At 41.0% G+C, this 18,647-nt stretch overlaps 1 protein-coding gene and 1 long non-coding RNA gene across 2 annotated transcripts in view; one reads left to right on the top strand and one right to left on the bottom strand.

Annotated features, from left to right (window-relative positions):
- Positions 1-2,357: 2,357 nt before the first annotated feature.
- LOC124052382 lies at positions 2,358-4,737 on the bottom strand. The gene is made up of 4 exons (XR_006841992.1): positions 4,595-4,737; positions 3,977-4,442; positions 2,796-2,979; positions 2,358-2,558 (listed from the first exon to the last, which is right to left on the bottom strand). It is a non-coding gene; the product is annotated as an uncharacterized LOC124052382 (long non-coding RNA).
- atrnl1b (attractin-like 1b) overlaps positions 4,041-18,647 on the top strand; it is a 60,204-nt gene continuing 45,597 nt past the window's right edge. The window contains exons 1-15 of the mRNA XM_046376555.1: positions 4,041-5,188; positions 7,757-7,840; positions 8,370-8,483; positions 8,755-8,883; positions 9,321-9,529; positions 10,671-10,845; positions 11,804-11,891; positions 12,319-12,580; positions 13,250-13,433; positions 13,522-13,676; positions 14,128-14,212; positions 14,414-14,628; positions 14,909-15,027; positions 15,370-15,502; positions 17,330-17,517. Of these exons, the coding sequence (XP_046232511.1) occupies positions 4,938-5,188; positions 7,757-7,840; positions 8,370-8,483; positions 8,755-8,883; positions 9,321-9,529; positions 10,671-10,845; positions 11,804-11,891; positions 12,319-12,580; positions 13,250-13,433; positions 13,522-13,676; positions 14,128-14,212; positions 14,414-14,628; positions 14,909-15,027; positions 15,370-15,502; positions 17,330-17,517 (2,391 nt within the window). The 5' untranslated portion in view covers positions 4,041-4,937. The remainder of the gene's footprint in view (positions 5,189-7,756; positions 7,841-8,369; positions 8,484-8,754; positions 8,884-9,320; positions 9,530-10,670; positions 10,846-11,803; positions 11,892-12,318; positions 12,581-13,249; positions 13,434-13,521; positions 13,677-14,127; positions 14,213-14,413; positions 14,629-14,908; positions 15,028-15,369; positions 15,503-17,329; positions 17,518-18,647) is intronic.

Here is an 18,647-nt window from a genome sequence, read left to right as displayed (position 1 = left end):
TTACTGTAATTCAACAACAGAGACAAAAGAAATGAAAGGCTGGTAGACAAACACAAATCCTTCATCTGATGTTTTATGCAACCTTTATGGGGATCAACAATTTGCCAGTTTATAAACAACTTTACAAGTAATCACAATACATATAACACAAGACAGCGAAAGTGGATTTTAGTTTCTCTGTAAAGTCCTTATATCTTTGCCGTGTTTTGGTAGACTGACATGGTAGACAGCAAGTTTTAGCTTACATAACTAAAATCAATGCACTGGCCAGTTAGGATTAATTCACAGTCAGAGTTTAGGCTTTGTGCATGAGTGTGAGGCTTACACAGTGAAGGGTGTCATATGAAAACAGAGTTACTCTGCATTGCTACACAAACAGCGTATTAAGTAGCTTCAGCAATTTGAATTGGTCATGTGGTCGAACATGTTAGCCAAAGACAAAGTTTAAGTGTTTCCAGCTAAATGCAAAACTCTCCAGGGCCTGTTTTCAGGGTGGTAAACAGGCTCAAAATGTTGGCAGAGCAAGTTTTCAGAGGCTGCTAAAATATTTATCTAATAAGAAGGTGGGACATCTGTATGATTCCTTTAAGTCTGGTGTTCATGTCATAAGCATTTTGTGTGTTTTCGCTGTAGCTGTGGGAAAGAAAGGTTATTGCAATTATAATCTTATTTCTAATTTCTCATTAAGTAAATAAAACACCTCACTGTATGCAGGACTTGTAGTAGGATCTTTCATATGGGGCTCTTGAGTCAAAATGATGTTGAGTCGATCTTGTTAAGGACAGTTAACATGAAAGACATTTAGCTTCACAACAATAGCAAATCTTAATTTTAAGTCCACTTAGTGTTTTTTTTTTTTTCCTGAGTTTACAGCTGCATTTTATGGAGGTAAGGGACTATGTGGCCCTTGAATTTATTTAGTTTTAATTATTTATTTTGTCTGTGTATATGAAACTATAATTTCCATGGAAAAAATGTTGTTTTGGTTGCTATGCACAGAAACAAAAGAAAATTTGCACTCTTTACACCATTTTTAAAAGTATCCATTATGTGCTGCTTTTGAACCGTTGGCCTTAAACCTGTGTCAACAGGTGATGTAAGTGCGAATGTGAGTCAGGCATGATGGCTCAGCACGACTAAAAACAAGGGTGGTCTGGCCTTTCTCTTCTTCACTCAATCCTTTGTCTGTCTGCCCACAGCAAGAGAAATGTCTTCTTAATCCAGCAGGGGAATTCCTATTGTGCAGCAGACCTTTGGAACCCCTTGGCTCTATGGCCGATCTCAGGTCAGGTTCGGATGATTTTGGATCACTGTGCTTGTCCATGCGCGTGTTTGTATGTAGGTGTGGAACAAAGGTGCTAACAGTTTCTAAGTGGGTCAGGCAGACACTTGAACTTGCCAATGTTACATTTTTGTGTCAAAGGTACAACTGTGGACCGGGCTTCTCTCTTCTTTTCTGCTGCTGATTAGAGCACAAAGAGCATTCCTCAGCTGTGAATCAGAGGATAAAGGTCACTGACTCAACTCTGAATTGGAGCTGGACCCCCTTTGATTGGGGGCACCCTCCCATGTTTTCACACACAATGTAAAGACACATAATGCACCGCCAATCTGAACAGAGACCCCCCATTTATTGAGGCATTTTTCATCTAATCTAGTCTAAACCGTGTGGCTCGTCTTACTCTTACGTCTGGGAATTTCCAAGGAAAGTTGAATCCTCCGTACCTCCCTGATGTTTTTATGAACATTTAGACCAAGAATGAAAAGGGCACCGACTTCAGACACACTTCACCTCAGAGAGACGGTGCTTGTTTCCCTGCACCACAGAGGTGTGTGCACCTGACTAAACGCCAAGAGGCTCTCCCGCGGCTTAAGTGGAAGAGTGTTAAGTCACAGCGAGATAATATTGTTTTTAGTTCTTGTGTGATCAGGTTCACTGTAACCTTTGTGGAAAATAAACAGTGTGTGTTCAGATTTCAGAGAGTGTGCACATGACTCATGTGAAGGCTGAGAAAATGTTGAGGCAATACTTTTTGTGACAGCCTAAATCTTTGCCCACCGTGTAGGTTTTGTCTGGGGAACACTGGAAGCGCATTCAGGAGTCTAAGCTGCTCACGGGTATTTAGATGACTCACAAAACATACTGAGATAAGTGCCATAAAATATTTAGCAAAATATGACAATTACTTCACCTCTTTGTCTCTCATGCATCGAAACTTTAAGTCTTCAGATGACAAAACACAACTGTGCTGCCATTTTGCCCTGCTCTCTCTCAACAGACTTGAATCTCAAAAGACCCTCCACAACACAAAGATGAAATAAATAAATAAATAACAATAAAAAAGTTTAAATTCTCAGTCTCAGTAATCTGACATTCCTGTAGTTCTACTGCTGTAGTTGACTGTAGCTTCTGTATATCTGTGTGGTGAAGTCTGCACCCCACTTTCTCATTTCTGCAGATCCATCTCTTGAAGTCCCTGTGCAACGCTGCCACCTGTAGGCGTAGATGTGGAAGTGTGGATGGCTCCAGCTAAATTCATGCTTTAAACTTACACCAACTGCAAATGAAACAAACAAACAAACAAACAAAAGATTAATAAAAAAACATTTGGTATCCTGGCACACTTAAAAGTTTATCAAGACTTTCTGCTATAGTGAGTGAAAAATTATCTAAGCGATTTTTCATGTCCAGCACTGTGTGATTTTGTGAATGGCCATCTTCCGTTTGCCTGAAAAGAATATAGTGTTTTACACAATGTGCTAGGAATTGATTCAGAACTTTACATCAAACTAACCCAGCTGAAGAAACTGTGCTCCATCTGCCACTGAATCACCATCTGTACTGTATTATAGACAGAAACAGAAGCACATCTCAGATTTCACTCAGCCCCGCTGCATCACTTAAATGTATATTCCACCAAAGCCCTGATCCGTCAGATTCCCCAGCCTGGCAGCTCTCACCATCCTGACGAGCTTCACCTAAAACAAAGATAAGTGCCCTCTCAGAGAGACATATTGCAATGAGGTTAGCGTGGAGACAGAACAGAGTCTCCTCTAGCACACGAATGATAAGAGATTTTATTAAAAACCACCTCGCTCCTTGACCTCGTCACTGAATTTTTTTCCCCAGCCATTAGTGTCAGTGATCTGAAATTTCCGGAGATGTGTCGGGAGCTCAAGTGGATAGAGAACATAACTCTCATAGACAAAATTACCCAGCAGAGCATGTACTTGAAAAGCCTCTCTGCTTTGGTTAAATTCAGCAGGGCAATTGTAGCTGTGCAAATGATCGATTCAAATTGCAATCATGAGCTGCCCTGCAAGGAGCATTACGGTCTATGATGTGACAGTGCTGCAGACAGCTTTTTCAGTCCTCGCTGTCATTCCTCAGATTACAGTGTTTAATTATGTGCCATTAAGAGACAAGAGCACAAAATGCATGAATAGAAGATAGATACAGATTTTCTTAACCACACCACATCAGTGTATTTCCTTAAATAGCATAAAAAGCGTGATAAATTTTGAACTGATCTGATGTAGTGTTTGCTTGGATTTAATATACGTGGTTTGAGAGGCCCATATGCAACATGAATACTGCAGGTCTGCAAGATAGGGAAATCTGATATTTGCATGTACTTGCAGGACACTGCAAGAAAATGTGCCTCTACTTTTCATATATTATTGAAAGTATGGTGGCATAACAAAAATATGAAATCCACAGTCATTGTATTATTTAAAAAGTTAAAGATAATAGGATAAAAAAATGTCATATTTTGGAAACTATAGATGTGCTTCCAGATTAAATACACTCTATGTTTTAACAATAGAGGCTACAGAATTTCAGTTTTCTCTGTTGTTACGGGACAAAATGATTTTAATGGAACGGTCCATCATAAGTATATATTTGAAAATCCTGAACCTGAAACAATAATTTAAATTCCGCATAGAATAGTTTCATGGGCTTTTGACACTGTACCTTTAAATATATTCCGTTTGCAGTACGCATGCGTAGCCTGTGTTTAGTTTTCTCCAACCTGAGAAACTGTCTTGTGTCGTTGCGCTAGCAAATCCGTCGCTGGCAGTTCTTGTCATGTTTTGAGAGCAGGAGCGGTGCTTTTTTCCCCCACTGGAATAGAAGGAGACACCACCACACAGTGCTGTCAGTGAAGTCTGCGCTTGAAGGTGCTTAAATTGCCGTAGGAATAGTCCAGTAGGATGAACTACAGTACAAAGTATTCGCTCAGAGCCCCCAGTCGGCAAGAATAGCCTCCCAGTTCCCACATCACCCCACATCCATGTTGACTGCGGCAGCCTTCTCACTGGGTCCAGGGCTAACTTGCAAACACCACATCCCCTTTGTTCTTCTGTGGATACGATCCGGTTAAATTGTCGCGGCTTGATGAAGGACCATTGTTTGTGACAGTGTACATCCCTGTTTCCATCTGAAGGATTGTTTACGCGTTAAAATGGCTGCTGAACTGGCATTTGGAAGATAGTGGTCTTGAATCAGTGCAGTAACGTTACATTACCCTAGCAGAGGCCAAACTGTAAATAAGCTACACGGGCTAACAAATTGTGCATTAGCTTGTTAGACTGGGCTGGTTGCTCAAATAGCTTTTATCGATGGTCCGCTTTTTTGGTAGGTTCTTCCAACAAGAGGTAGGGTGAAGGGAATTCCTCCCACTCCAAGTCTATGCATGCGGTTAAACAACCAGCTTTAAAAAAAAAACATTTAGCTAGCTAACCTTCTTAGCCATTTTGTTCAAAGCTTTGTAACGGAGGCTTAGCTAAGCCCTGGTTTTAATTATGTCTAATACTCAACGAATATGCAGGACTTCTTTTTTATAACAGAAACTGCCTGAGTAGCCGAGGCTTTCTCCCAAAGCAGACCTAAAGGCCCCGGTCTTTTACTCGGCTTGGTCGACCTGGAAAAAAAAATGGATCCTGGGGGGAAATACAAGACCAAACTCTTTCTTCTTGGACCCAAACTAGCCACCCACAGCGATCTGCGCGGTGTCAACAGATACTTGGTGGTGTATGTTTTGTTTTACTTTGTACTGTTCACTCACGCCTCCCCGGCGAAACCGTGTGACAAGAATTGTCTCTCTGGAAAATGTATCAACGGTTCCTGCATCTGTGATCGAGGATGGGTCGGAGACCAGTGCCAGCACTGCCAAGGGAGGTTCAAGTGAGTAACCAAGCACGACATGTGTTTGCCTTTAAAAATTCACTGGTCACCCGACATCAGATTAAAATAAAATGGTCCGAGTCTCCCACAGTAGATTCGGTAGTTGGCTGTTTTCTATAAAGCAACAGGGTCAGTAGAGATCATTGACACTCAGCAAACACACCTGTGTGGTGCACACAGCTTTTTTGGGACGCGAGTTGATGTTATGGAAGACTGCCTCCCATCGCAAAGACAGAACATATTTTTTTAACACTTTAATTTAAGCTCACTTAACAAGCTGACAGTTTCTTAAAACTTAGTTGTATTTTGGAGTCAGCTGATTAGAAATATGTGACCAACTTTATGTATGAAAGTTTCAGGAACAGAGCTGGTAGAAGGGAACCCAAATTGGCTATTTTTGGTTGTAATAATTGCTTCTATCACTGATTAATCTAATGTTTATTTCCTTGATCCTTGTTGTGTTTGACAAACAGTCCAAAACTGAAAGAGATTTAGTGAATTATTACAGAAGGAAAAGAACAGTAATGAAGCCAGTGGAACAAAGTAATGTTTGGGTTTTTTGTTTTCAAAATTAACTTGTAAATTAAAAGCAGATTCAGTTTTGGTCGTTTGATTATTTGATTATGCTTCAGTCCCCCAGTTAGTTGTTTGTAATTTATCTGCATTCACTGGGGTGCTGAAATCATATCATTTTATTCAGCGTGGGTGTAAGTGAGAAGAGTAAATTAATAACAATACACAATCCAATCCAATGCACAATTAAGCAAGAACAAGACAACCAAGACTCTGACGTGCAATGAAATATTTACTTAAGGCCTTAAGCAAATTGATTCCAAATAAAATCCATAAACAAATAAATTCCTTTAGCTTTCTCCAAGAAATGAGCTTACACTGGCTTTAAGGAAACATCTGCAACTAATTGGTGCTGAATATGATTTGCATCCTATGTGGTGATACAGTAAATATTTGTTATGCCTAATATGGAAGAATATTCATTGTTGTTGAGAACAGGTAGATGACATGACACCACCTAATAGGTCATATGAGTTAAGGTTAGTGTTCAGATAGGTTGTAGTTGGGGAAAAACAATTGCTGGTGACCTAAGAATTAATGTCAACTACTTGCTCTATAATAACAATGTTCATCTGGGCTGCTGCTGTTGACAGGAGCATCTAATGGTCTTTTAGTACACCTGAGGTGCACTCTGTGGTACAGGAGAGCTTTGATCACAGTAATTACAATTGCTCCTGATCTGTCTGAGGATTTGTATGGGTTGTCATCAGGCATGTTGTCAGGGAATAACCTCCCATCACCTGGCGACAAACAACTGAAAGGCGAGAACGTAGCTCTTGGCGTCTCTGGTCGGTGGACACGCAGTGCGCCCTTGTTAGTACACGACCAATTACCCATAAACAAGTTGCAGCTTTTCACCTAACAAGTGTAAAATCACATCTGGAAAGTGTAAACCAGCATTGCAGATTCATTTCTCATTTCTGATGCTCTGTAGGGTTGGATTTTAAATCTAGAAGGACCGAACAGCACAGTGGCTCGGACAGCAAGAATACACAGTCTTGATGTGATTAGGACAGATGCTTGCACAGGATTGTATTTCACAAAGTGCAGCATGGAAAAAAAAATCATAATTCCTGAATGTTTACACAGCCCTGACTCATTGCTGGTTGCATGCTGCTGGGTGTTAAATCCTAAATGTTCACCGTGATCAGTCAGCAAGACACGAATCTAATTGTAGTAGCTGTAACCAGACTTGAATGATGTGAGTAGTAAACAAACGACAAAACAAGGCACATGTCAAGATAGAATCTTATCCGAAATAAGAGTAATCCTGCACTATGTTATGCATCTGACTGTCAAACACATAAAAAGGAATACAGACAAGTTACTGTGTTTCTCAGACCACCCACGAGAGCCCCACTATGTTATTGTGAATCCCCCAAAGTCAAAGTCTTTCTATGATGTTGTGAAATAGTAGGAGTGTTATCACTCGACAGACACTCATTTTGTGGATTCATGATGTATTTGTCTCAACCCTGACACCCAAATGAGTCTAATCGAAGCACAATCTGTTGCAAACCAGAAAATATATGACCGTGTCGAGACAATAATTTTAGGTAATCTATCTCCTCGTCATTTTCAGTTCACGTGCGTGTGATCGTACTGTTTTGTGGGTGGGATGCTCACAACTGGGGACAGTGATGAATGTCCATTTCAAAGTCATCTATGATTGTGACACACTACTGTAGTCTTTTTGGGCGAAGAATACTTTTTTGAAAATTGTTTTCCGTTATCAGACTTGAGACTTGGGCAGAAAGCAGCAGAAGAGACAGATGAATAAATCTTTTGGTTTGTCAGTTTTGGGCCTTTTTTTGGCTTCTTGTCTTGAATCTTAGGAAATGTATGCAGCAAGCGACACTTGGATGTCTCAGATAAAGTCTTCTGTCTTTTTAGGCAACAAATTAGATGGTTACTTGTGGCCCAAGATGGTTCCAGCTTTAACTTGGAATAATGCTTTTCTAGTGCAGCGTTTAACGATTTGTTTGTGTCTTTCAGGTTGACGGAGCCCTCAGGATACCTCACAGATGGTCCAATCAACTACAAGTACAAAACAAAGTGCACCTGGCTCATTGAGGGCTAGTAAGTCCTTTTATACATCAATATGTTCTACTGAAGCTGACCATGCACGGTCAAATTGAATTATGCAGTGTAAACTTATTAATCCACTCAGATCAAGCTGATCAGCATCTCTGCTGAAGGATGTGCATTTTTGTTGCTTACACAGTATAATGTGAAGTGGTGTCTAGCATTTTGAATGTTCACACTGTTCTGAACCAGAGATTAGCTGCTACATCTTTATCAGTATCAGTATCTTTATCAGTATCCTTGTATCTGTTGATCTATATCCAGGGTGTCTGCTGCTATGCTAGCGTAAAATGTTATTATAAACTGAAGTATGTTTATTAGTTGTTTGCTGTTCACTTATACACCAGTTACATCATGATGTGTGGATGGAGCATCTGGGGTACATTTACACTAAAATCAAAATAATCTGTCAGAGTTATTATGCAAATACTACTATAATTAGAAATGAGGCCTGCATGCCTGAATTCTGCAAAAATTGCCCATCTGTGAAGCCTAAACCATATGTTAATTGTTTCCTCTGCAGTCCAAATGCAGTTCTTCGGTTAAGATTTAACCACTTTGCCACAGAATGTAGTTGGGACCACATGTATGTCTACGATGGAGACTCGATATATGCTCCTCTGGTTGCTGTTTTCAGGTGAGAAGCTCAGTAGGGAGAGAGTGGGTTTTATCAGAGCGAGGTCCACAGTCTATCAATACAACTACAAATATCAATTAAATCCAATGAGCAGTTTTGTCAGTGTCAGAGTTTTTTTATTTACACTGATAAGAAAACATCTTATCTTTATTTACTCTTCACTGTATGTAGCTTGTGTCTAGCCATTCTGATTTAGCAGATAATCACAGATTTGTCACTGAAACTTGTGGCCAACCAGTGATGTCAGTGAACTTCCTGCTTTTCTTTGCAGTGGTCTCATTGTGCCAGAGATTCGAGGAAATGAGACGGTTCCTGAGGTTGAAACAACTTCAGGCTACGCACTACTACACTTTTTCAGTGATGCTGCCTATAACTTAACGGGATTCGAAATATTTTACTCGTAAGTGCTCTACATCTGAAATTAGTATCAAAACATAACATATACATGCACACTTATATTGTTTTTTGGTTTTATTGTTTAACTTCTATGAGAAAACCATGTCCACTGAGGCTGTATTTTAGACTATCACTTAAAGACAGATTCAGGTTTTCATTGATGTGTTAACATTATAAACTACAGTGGACCGGTTTCCAGATCCATTTGCTTCCTCTAGCTGTTGATGGATGGTAGCAAATTTCTGCATCCCGCAGTGTTTTTCCTGCTGGACTAAAACCTGCAGCAACAATCACAGTTAATGACCCACTCGATATTATTTCTTTTTGTCCCCATCACCTTTGCCAAATGCCAGATGATACCCATTAATCTTCCTCAGTCTCCAACTAAAGGTCCTAAATAGTGCATAGAGTTTTGGCTAAATGAAACACCTTTCTGTCCAGGATCAACTCTTGTCCCAATAACTGCTCTGGCCATGGGAAGTGTACGCCTGGTAACTCGGCCGCTAACAGAGTGTACTGTGAATGTGACAAGTATTGGAAAGGCGAGGCCTGTGACATCCCTTACTGCAGGAACAACTGCGGCAGCCCCGACCACGGCTACTGCGACCTCACTGGGGAGAAGCTGTGCGTCTGCAATGACAGCTGGCAAGGTACGAGTAAACTCTGTCAAAACCCAGTAGGTTCAGATCCAAAAGAATGGTTTAAAGTATCAAGAATAATGATATTTATTTTTGAAAAATCCAATTCAAAATCTCTTCTACAAGGTTGTCTTGGCCAAGATGGCAACATGAAAGCTTCCTCATCAAAGAACAAACAACAGACTTGAACAGGACTTCAACACAACACGTGCATTTAGTCATCAGACACGTTTTAATCCTGTTTTTATGGTCTTTTGGGTTTGAGGAAAGACTTCATCCACATGACAAAGGCTGCAGCTGCTGATTTGATTGAGTTTCTGGTCACTAGCAAGTATTAATATGGAGGAAGTTACTTTGATATGGCTTTATGAAGAAGTATATGCTAATGGTCCATTCTAATATTGTATAAGAAAGGTTTCTTAAACAAACCACAGTGATATGTGTGGAAACCTGAGCCAGAGCTCATTTCTGAAGATGTATTTGCATGCATATGTAGAATATCACCTCGCTTGAGTCACCTTTTTATTTAAAGTAACAATCTGATGTCCTTCAGCTGTCCTTCAGCCATCCTTTTTGACCTTTAGACACACATCTTTATCTAAATCCATAGCGAGGTATTTCTTTCCTTTCACCACATTTAAAACGCAGAGCAATGAATTGTGTATTACACACTCTTGCAGTGCAGGGTTGTAAAACGCTGCTGCCACTCCCTTGTCTGCTGTGGTGTTGTGGAAAATATAAAGAATCTATTAGCAGACAAGTGTGAACAGCTGTGTTGTGTTGTCATAATGCTGACCAGTAATACGCCGACAAAGCTCCATGACGGCAGGTTCCGGCTGAAGGGAGCCTGATCCTCTCAGGTGATGAAACTTGACAGAATCATTAGCAGAGGCCTTTGCTTTTCCAGCACACTCACACAGTTAGTTGACATGTTCACACCTACCAGTCTGCTGCGTTCATTTAATGAGTGGTCATGCTTTTGTTTGGGCTTATGTCTGCTGGAAATATCTATTATAAAAGAGGTTTAGCATCAGATAAATGTAGTTCTTGTCTTAAAGTAGTGCAGATGTTGAGAATTTTATTAAGCAGATTTTTTGTTTTTATTTTCAACATGAGCCCTCCCCTGACTTTTCTTTCTCATCTTGTCTTGTAGGTCCAGACTGCTCTCTGACTGTACCTTCAACGGAGTCCTTCTGGGTCCTACCGAGTGTCAAGCCTTTCGGCACATCACTCGCCAGGGCTTCCCATAAGGCTGTGGTGCAGGAAAAGGTTATGTGGGTGGTGGGCGGCTACACCTTCAACTACAGCTCATTCCAGATGATCCTCAAGTAAGCAATAGCACAGGGTGTCCCAAGCTTTTGATTCTTTTCCACAAGGAGAATGTCAGCTCATAGCTTAATGAGAAAACTTTCTTCAGTTATCCTCACAGTCGGAACTTTTTTTACTAGTCTTTTCTTTATCATCAAACAAAGACTTAACTGTGCCCTGCACGCCAAATCTATCATCTTTATTGTCATACAGAGTTGATTTTTCTTCACTCCGTTACAATAAATCCTGACCACTGTTTTGAATGCTCACACACACATCTAAGCATAAATTACAAAAGGAGGAAGTGCAAAAAAAAAAAAAAAAAAAAAAGAAGCTGGCAACTGCTCGGAATACAATGTGTCAAGCGAATCCCCTGAGAAAACCCAACCCTTTGTTAGAGCTACCTGTTCACTGGTGTGCTCTGTATATGTGTACGTGGTCTTTTCCCTCAGCATTCAGTGTACTGTGCAGATAAAATGCAGAACTGACTTCTGTGCTCTGATCAGAGTCAACTCACAGATTTTGTCTTTCGTTTTTGCCTGGACGTGCTCCCTCCATCTGCTCAGTGTTTGTTCATCATCAGGTGGAAATCATTCGGAGATTTGATGCTTGGCTCCAAAAGTATTTTGAGTAAATAACCACTGTGTAATGACCTGACCAGGTGTCCTGTTTTATTGTGATTTCCTAGAAGTGTTTCTCCCGTTTCTTCCTGTGTTCATCAGTGTGCAAAAACTGTAGCTAAACAAAGTACTTTTGTGAAGACTAAAGTGTTACCATAAGTATGAAGAGAAATGCAACTTTTTTGTGGCTGCATTTTAAATAAACTGACCATGAGTTAAAAATGGATCATGTGAAGTCACACGGGAGCAAACCAAGTTCTTTGCATGCATGCAGATTTTTGTACACAGGCAGTATTTTTGTGTTCTGCACACTTTTCCATACACACAGTTGTAATGGTTCTGTCGCTTCACTCTGCAGCTACAACCTGGAGAGTGGCATCTGGAACACAGTTCCCATCAACAGTGGCCCTGTGCCAAGATACGGCCACTCACTTGCCACCTATCAGGTAAACACACACAGATACGCCTCACCTTCTCTCAGTTAAGGGGGAGTTTAGAAAAATATTTACGTGGGAGGAAGAGTTAGTTTGGGTGAGAAAGCAATAAGTTTTGCTCATACAAAAAAGAAACTGCAAGTGGCACTTGAAAGGGGAAATTACGTAATTTCAGTACTAACCAGTGTTATCTTTGACTTATGTGTTTGGAAGATATTTTCAGTCTCAAGTTCTCTTTCTCATTGCCATATATCCATAATTAGTAGTAAAAGGACAGTTTTAATTTTAAAGTCTACAATATACCCTGTTTTAAGTAAGATCCATGGCTTGTGGCTCTATTAACTGAGCAGTAATTTGATGAGCTTTTATTACAGCACGCATCAGCTTCCCCCCACGCTCATTTAAACGTATTAAATCAAGTCGCTGCTCTTCTCTTCAGGATGACATCTACATGTTTGGTGGCAAACTGGAAGCCGGCTGGGGAAACGTGACAGACGAGCTGTGGGTGTTCAACGTGCCCGGTCGGACATGGCAGCGGAGAAACCCCGTGGTCAGCCAGCCGGCCCAGACTCAGATCTACGCCGTGGAAGGGCACTCAGCCCACTGCGTCCTGCTAGACGGAGGCGAGGCCATTATGCTGGTCATCTTTGGTTACTCCCCCATCTACAGCTACATCAGCAACGTTCAGGAGTACAACTTGAGTGAGTTGCAGCTTTGAGGATCAACATAAGGACATTTAAAATTATAGACTGTTGGCTTTAAAGCTGCACTGATTTTCAGTGCTTGAATGTACCAAACAGACATTTCAAACCACTTGAACTGGCAGTAATATACGCATCCCTTCAGATGAGAGAAAAGAAAGTTGACGCAGCATGTTTTTTTGATAAGGTTTTAATCATACTGAGCCCAATTTTAAAGCCACAGCAATCAAACTGATGGCAATGAGCCGTGATTAACTGTAATTTCTTGAGTGCTTTGGAGTCAATTTTTTTTCCTTTTGCTCAAAATCTCTTGTTGGTCCTAAAAACACCAAATTTCAGAAACAGATTTTTTTTTAGATACTACGAGCTAAGAAGATGAAGGCATATCTTTCTGTTGTCAGTGAGACATCAGTTTGAAAAACTATAAATTCAGACCCTAAAAAAAGCGTAGGAGTGCACACAACAAAAGAATCCCAAACATTCATGCCAGTCTGCTTTTAGTTTTTGCCAAAGAAGATTTTCAGGGTTAACAGTCCAGCTGTCTCCAAATGATTCAGCATGAAAATGTTTCTATTGTTTATTCATGTGCTGATGAAGAATTAGCTTTTTCAGTTCTAAGGACGTTTCGTCTTCTGTGTTAAATGCTTCCCGTTTATGTGTCCTTGCTAGGGTCCAACACGTGGTTGGTGCCTGAGACCAAGGGTGCCGTCCCTCAGGGAGGTTACGGCCACAGCAGTACGTATGATGCTGGCAGTGGCAGCGTGTATGTTCACGGAGGCTATAAGGCACTGCCTGCCAACAAGTACGGCCTTGTCGATGACCTCTACCGCTACGATGTTAACACGCGGACATGGTTAGTCAACTCTAACGCACACGTGCTGCTTTTTTGCCTATTTTTTTTTTGGTAACACTTGCCCCTTATTATCACGCATATGTTCCAGGTACATTCTGAGAGAGAGCAGCTTTCCGCGGTACCTGCACTCAGCCGTGCTCCTCAGTGGCACCCTGCTCATCTTTGGTGGCAACACGCACAATGACACATCGCTCAGTAACGGCGCCAAGTGCTTCTCTGCTGACTTCCTTGCCTATGACATTGGTAGGACTCTTGTTATTCCAGACATCATGCTGCAGTCTGAACAGTGATGTCTGTTCGGCATTTATTAGCAGCTTTATAATTAGTCAGAGTTTTATGCTGTCAAGATGTTGCCTGGTAGAAATGCTTTTAAATTTTTGTGTGTTTTGCACCTAATGAGATGTTGAGGGCTATCGTAAATAAACAGATTTGTTGAGTGATAAACCAGTATTAAATACATGTATATATTAAAGGTGGCCTGTAGTGCTTTGGTTTTCCCTCACTTTTTATTTAGCCTTCATTTTATTCCCACAAAAACCTAAAATTGTAGGGATATACTATATCATGGTGTGAAAAAGCAGGGTATGTTACTGCCCATGGGTAAGGCAGTTGTGACATGACCCAAAGCAAAGGTTGATTTGTCTGCTTAGTTTACTAACGACTACACAGATTAACCAAAGGCTCTTTTCCCCAGCTTGCGATGAGTGGAAACTCCTGCCTAAACCGGACCTGCACAGGGATGTCAACCGCTTTGGACACTCTGCTGTGGTCAGCAATGGGTGAGTCTCTCAAATGGACAATCAAATGCTTATCAAACAAGGCCCAAACATGGTTTTGTATTTTACTGCCTTTTACTTTATTGCATTTTTTTACTGAGTGAGTTTTGGTTCCCCCTGTGAAGTTCTTAAGTTCTGAACTTTTATCTTTATTTTCTTACTTGTTATTGTTTACCCTCTGTTCTCTCACGTTTTCTTTGCCAGGTCCATGTATGTGTTCGGTGGCTTCTCTGGTGTGCTGCTCAACGATGTCCTTGTTTACCGACCCCCCAGCTGCCAGGCTTTTCTGGCAGAGGAGGGTTGTGTGAGAGCTGGCCCAGGAGTCCGCTGCATCTGGAGCAGAGGCCGCTGTCTCCCCTGGGAACCCAGGATGGCTAATGGAAGCCTCATTCCTGCCCCATTCTGTCCCCCTAAAGCTGGTGAGAAAAACATCCAAAACCTTTTGCACACTTGTCAGAGCTTTCATTTTTGGTTGGTTTTTCCAAATCTGTCAAAACATGACTGGTAGTTTATTTTTGCATGCACAGTAAATATTTCCCAGTTTATTTCCTCATTTATGCTTTTCCACAAATGTTTTAAAAGCAACTCTGTTACTTTCTGTTCCTCAGCACCTACTTCCATCTGCTTATAAATAAATATTTCTTGTGACCAAACGCACACGCTCATTGTTCTGTTGCCCGTCTCACTGTTTGGTTTTAGTCACAGTGGACGAGCGGTGCTTCCGTTTCTCAGACTGTGCCAGCTGTACGGCCAACACCAACGGATGCCAGTGGTGTGATGACAAGAAGTGCATCTCTGCCTCCAGCAACTGTACCTCTGTGAGTGATCCAACAGGGGGCGCCAGAGCACTTCTGTTCTCTAGTACAGCTCAGCCAAAGACATCATGGATGTACTGACATGCACAGTTTTTCTTGAGATTTTGTGAGCTGGGTATATTGAGGAATAATCACTGGTGAAATCAAATGATAATTCTATTTTCAGTTGGTGACTATAGGGCCTCTGTTTATGAAGTGTGCAAACTGTTCTTATAGTTCAATCAACATAGTACAAACAGATATTTACTGTAAGATATTTACTCACATGAGTTTTCCCAACAGTTCGGAAGAGGTCTTTCTGAAATTTAAACTCCTGTGTTTTTTATTTTTCCTGTCTCGCTGTAGAACGTGAAGAACTTCCCTGAGTGTCCAGTGCGGAACGAGCAGGTGTGCAGCAAGCTTGCCAACTGCAAGAGCTGCTCTCTGAATCTCAACTGTCAGTGGGATCAGAATCAGTCAGAGTGCCACGCTTTGCCCGGTGAGAAAGACGTTTCCGTACACACAAACACACACGGCGGCTTACTGAAGGCTTCCATCCACCCATGTTTATGACAGAGAGGGTCACTTTCAGAATGTTGCAGTCAAGGATGTGGACATTATTGGATAGCAAAAAATGATTAGAATGTTTTTTGTCTGTGTTGCTATAAGTATAGCAGTTAAAAATTTGGGCATGAAATAAGGGTACAATCATGAGAATGAACACTTTTTAACACCAAACAGAAAATTGTTGTGAGAAGATGTTGTCATCACTGTAAGGAATGACTCCATTGACATTCACACCTGAAAGGAATATTTTTTAATCTGGAGTTGTACGTTGATTATTGTACTGCACATCTGATTTGAAAACAACATGTGGTATTTGCAGAGATGTATTTTCAAAATGTCTTCCTGGCGTTGTTTATCACATCTGGCGGTATATTTAGTTTGCCTCTCACATTCTGGCCCCATTCCCACATGTTGACTATGGCTGAATCTGAAGAATTGGTGCTGTCACTTAAATTTAAGTTTGTGAAGTCTTGTCGCCCAAAGGGTTGGCGCGCAGCAGTGGGAGCTGCAAATCGTGTTTGTGTGTGTGTATGTGTGTGTGTGTTTGTTTGTTTCTGATGGCTGAAAGGGAGTCTCGGCACGATTTGCACGCACAAAGTGCTCATGCGTTCACATGAACATAAATGAGCACCAACCATATTTTTATGAGATGCAGATGGACTCCAAAAATCACTTCATCTCTCTAAGGCAAATAAGTGCTGACAACACTATTAAAACTGTGACATCCCCTAAGTCCCCTGTGATTTGGAATAAAGCATAAAGCAAACTTCCTGCAGTCCACTTTCATGTCTTTGTTCGCCACTTGAGGTCTTTTATCTTGGAGGATGACATCCCTTATTGAGCAGCATTTAATATTTTTACAAAAACACATCAAATGACAAAGTTGAAACAGTGTGACAATGTGAAAGGTGTTGCTTGTAGTGATGAACCTGCAGAGAATTGTCAGCTGAATCTGCAGCTCCCCTCAGCTTTACAGAGCTTTGAAGCAAGTTTCAGCTCTTTGTTTAGCTGTCCGGAATGAATGTCTAATGAATGTTAATATTCCTCCCTAACTGTTGAATATGTAAAAAACAACCCATACAGTGTTATGTTCTCGACTTTTGTCTGCTGCCCATGAAGTAGCGAATCAGCCACTGCAGGTTCAACGATTCAGTGTTTTGTTTTAATTTTTCTTAGAAATTTGAGGGAATAAACGTTTTGTCAAAGTAGTTTCATATACACATTATAGACAAAAGTATCCGCTCACCCATTTATGGGGCTGCTTTTCAGCGTTTGTGCTCAGCCCCTTACCTCCACTGAAGGGAAATCTTAACAGTTTGGGGAAGGCCCTTTTCTGTTCCAGCATGACTGTGCCCCAGTGCACAAAGCAAAGCTCCATAAAGACATGGTTGGATGAGTTTGCTGTGGAAGAACTTGGCTGGTCCACACAGAAACCTGACCTCAACCCCATCCAACACTGGAACTAGAACAAAGATTGTCAACCAGGCCTTTTCATCCAACATCGGTGTCAATCTCACAAAAGTTCTACTGCATGAATGGACAAAAATTCCCACAGAAACACTGCAAAATCTTGTGGAGAGTCTTCCCAGAAGAGTGACAGCTGTTTTAGCTGCAAAGCTGTCTCTGTATTTAGAATAAAAGTCCCTGTTGGTGTAATAGTCAGGTGTCCCAGTGCTTTTTTCTATATGATGTATTAACGCCAGAGTAGATAGATCCACTCAACATGTCTTGAGCCATAAATTTTCTCATCATCCTTCAGCCCAGCAGTGCAGTGTGGGATGGAGTCAGGTGGGGGAGGCCTGCCTGAGGATCAACTCCAGCCGTGAGAGTTATGACAACGCCCAGCACTACTGCAAGAACCTAAACGGAAACATCGCCTCACTCACCACCTCCAAACAAGTGGACTTTGTGCTGGAGGAGCTGAAGAAGCTACAACAACAAGACAAGGTAATACCTGCATTAAATGCTACATACCGAATATTCACAGGTATCCTCAGAAGCTGGTGTTCATCTCACAGAGCGGAACAGGAAGTATTTATTTGTTAGTTGAGGCTGTCAGTAAGTGGTGAGATGTGCATTCGGAGATGATTTTTTTCTCCTGATAAGTTTTGAACTTGTTGTGCTGCTGTGTTGTCTGATTGCATCTGTCTGTTTGGCTTGTGAAATTTGTATCTTTCAACCATTTTTCATCAACTTGTTTTCCACATGGTAGTGCCACAAACCGTACCGTTTATTTTTCACAATTTCAAATAAACAGCAACACCAGGTTTTAGTTTCTGCATATCCTGCACCTGATGAATCAACTATGATAATCGCACTTCACTTATTTTGTTTGCCCTGAATTGTTTCATCCTCTGTACCACAGTCACAGTTTTTCTCTATTTTATATATCAAACCGGGTCCACATGACTCGCTGTCTGTAGGAACATTAGTAAGCACTTAAAAGTATCAAAGACAGTGATGATTGAGTCTGGTTTGCTTTTCATTTTTGCTTTGGTTAGACTGTAACTTCCAACTTTCTTTGCTTGTCTATAGTGCATATTTTCAGTTTTCTAATCCATAAAAGCACAAATACAGCAAGACTAGACATTTAATCTGTGATTAAAATTCAAAATGTGTGTTTGTGTGTGTCACAGTTTGTGGCATTTAACCAGCCTCAAGTTCAAATTTTCAGAGCTGCTCTGCTCCAAATTTATGAGTTCAGTCTGCCCAGCAGTACAGTTGAGAACAGCTCATAAAATGATTTGTTCATAGTCCTAACAGCATCGTAATTCAAGCATCTTCATCTTTAATAGAAAAGATGAACTGCGCTTTCGGGCAAACACTCACCTCCTTGTCTCGTCTCAGCTACATATCCAAAACTTGTGGTGCCTCCTAATGATTTTAGTTTGATCATCACGTCTGCTGTGTTCATGAGGGTATCATTTGTCAGTCTGCTGGGCTGAAACTTCCAAACGTTACTATAACATGCCATTTCCCATCATTATTCTCATTACATTAAAAGTGGAATCCTCCAGGCGAGCAAGTAAGCATATCTGTGAAATTATTTTCAGCAGACTTTAAATAGCATTCATGGT

The sequence above is a fragment of the Scatophagus argus genome, chromosome 21 (genome assembly GCF_020382885.2).
Source record: "Scatophagus argus isolate fScaArg1 chromosome 21, fScaArg1.pri, whole genome shotgun sequence".
Lineage (NCBI taxonomy): Eukaryota > Metazoa > Chordata > Actinopteri > Scatophagidae > Scatophagus > Scatophagus argus.
The sequence above is the reverse complement of the archived record's forward strand: the minus strand, read 5'-3'. Positions and strand labels throughout refer to the sequence as shown.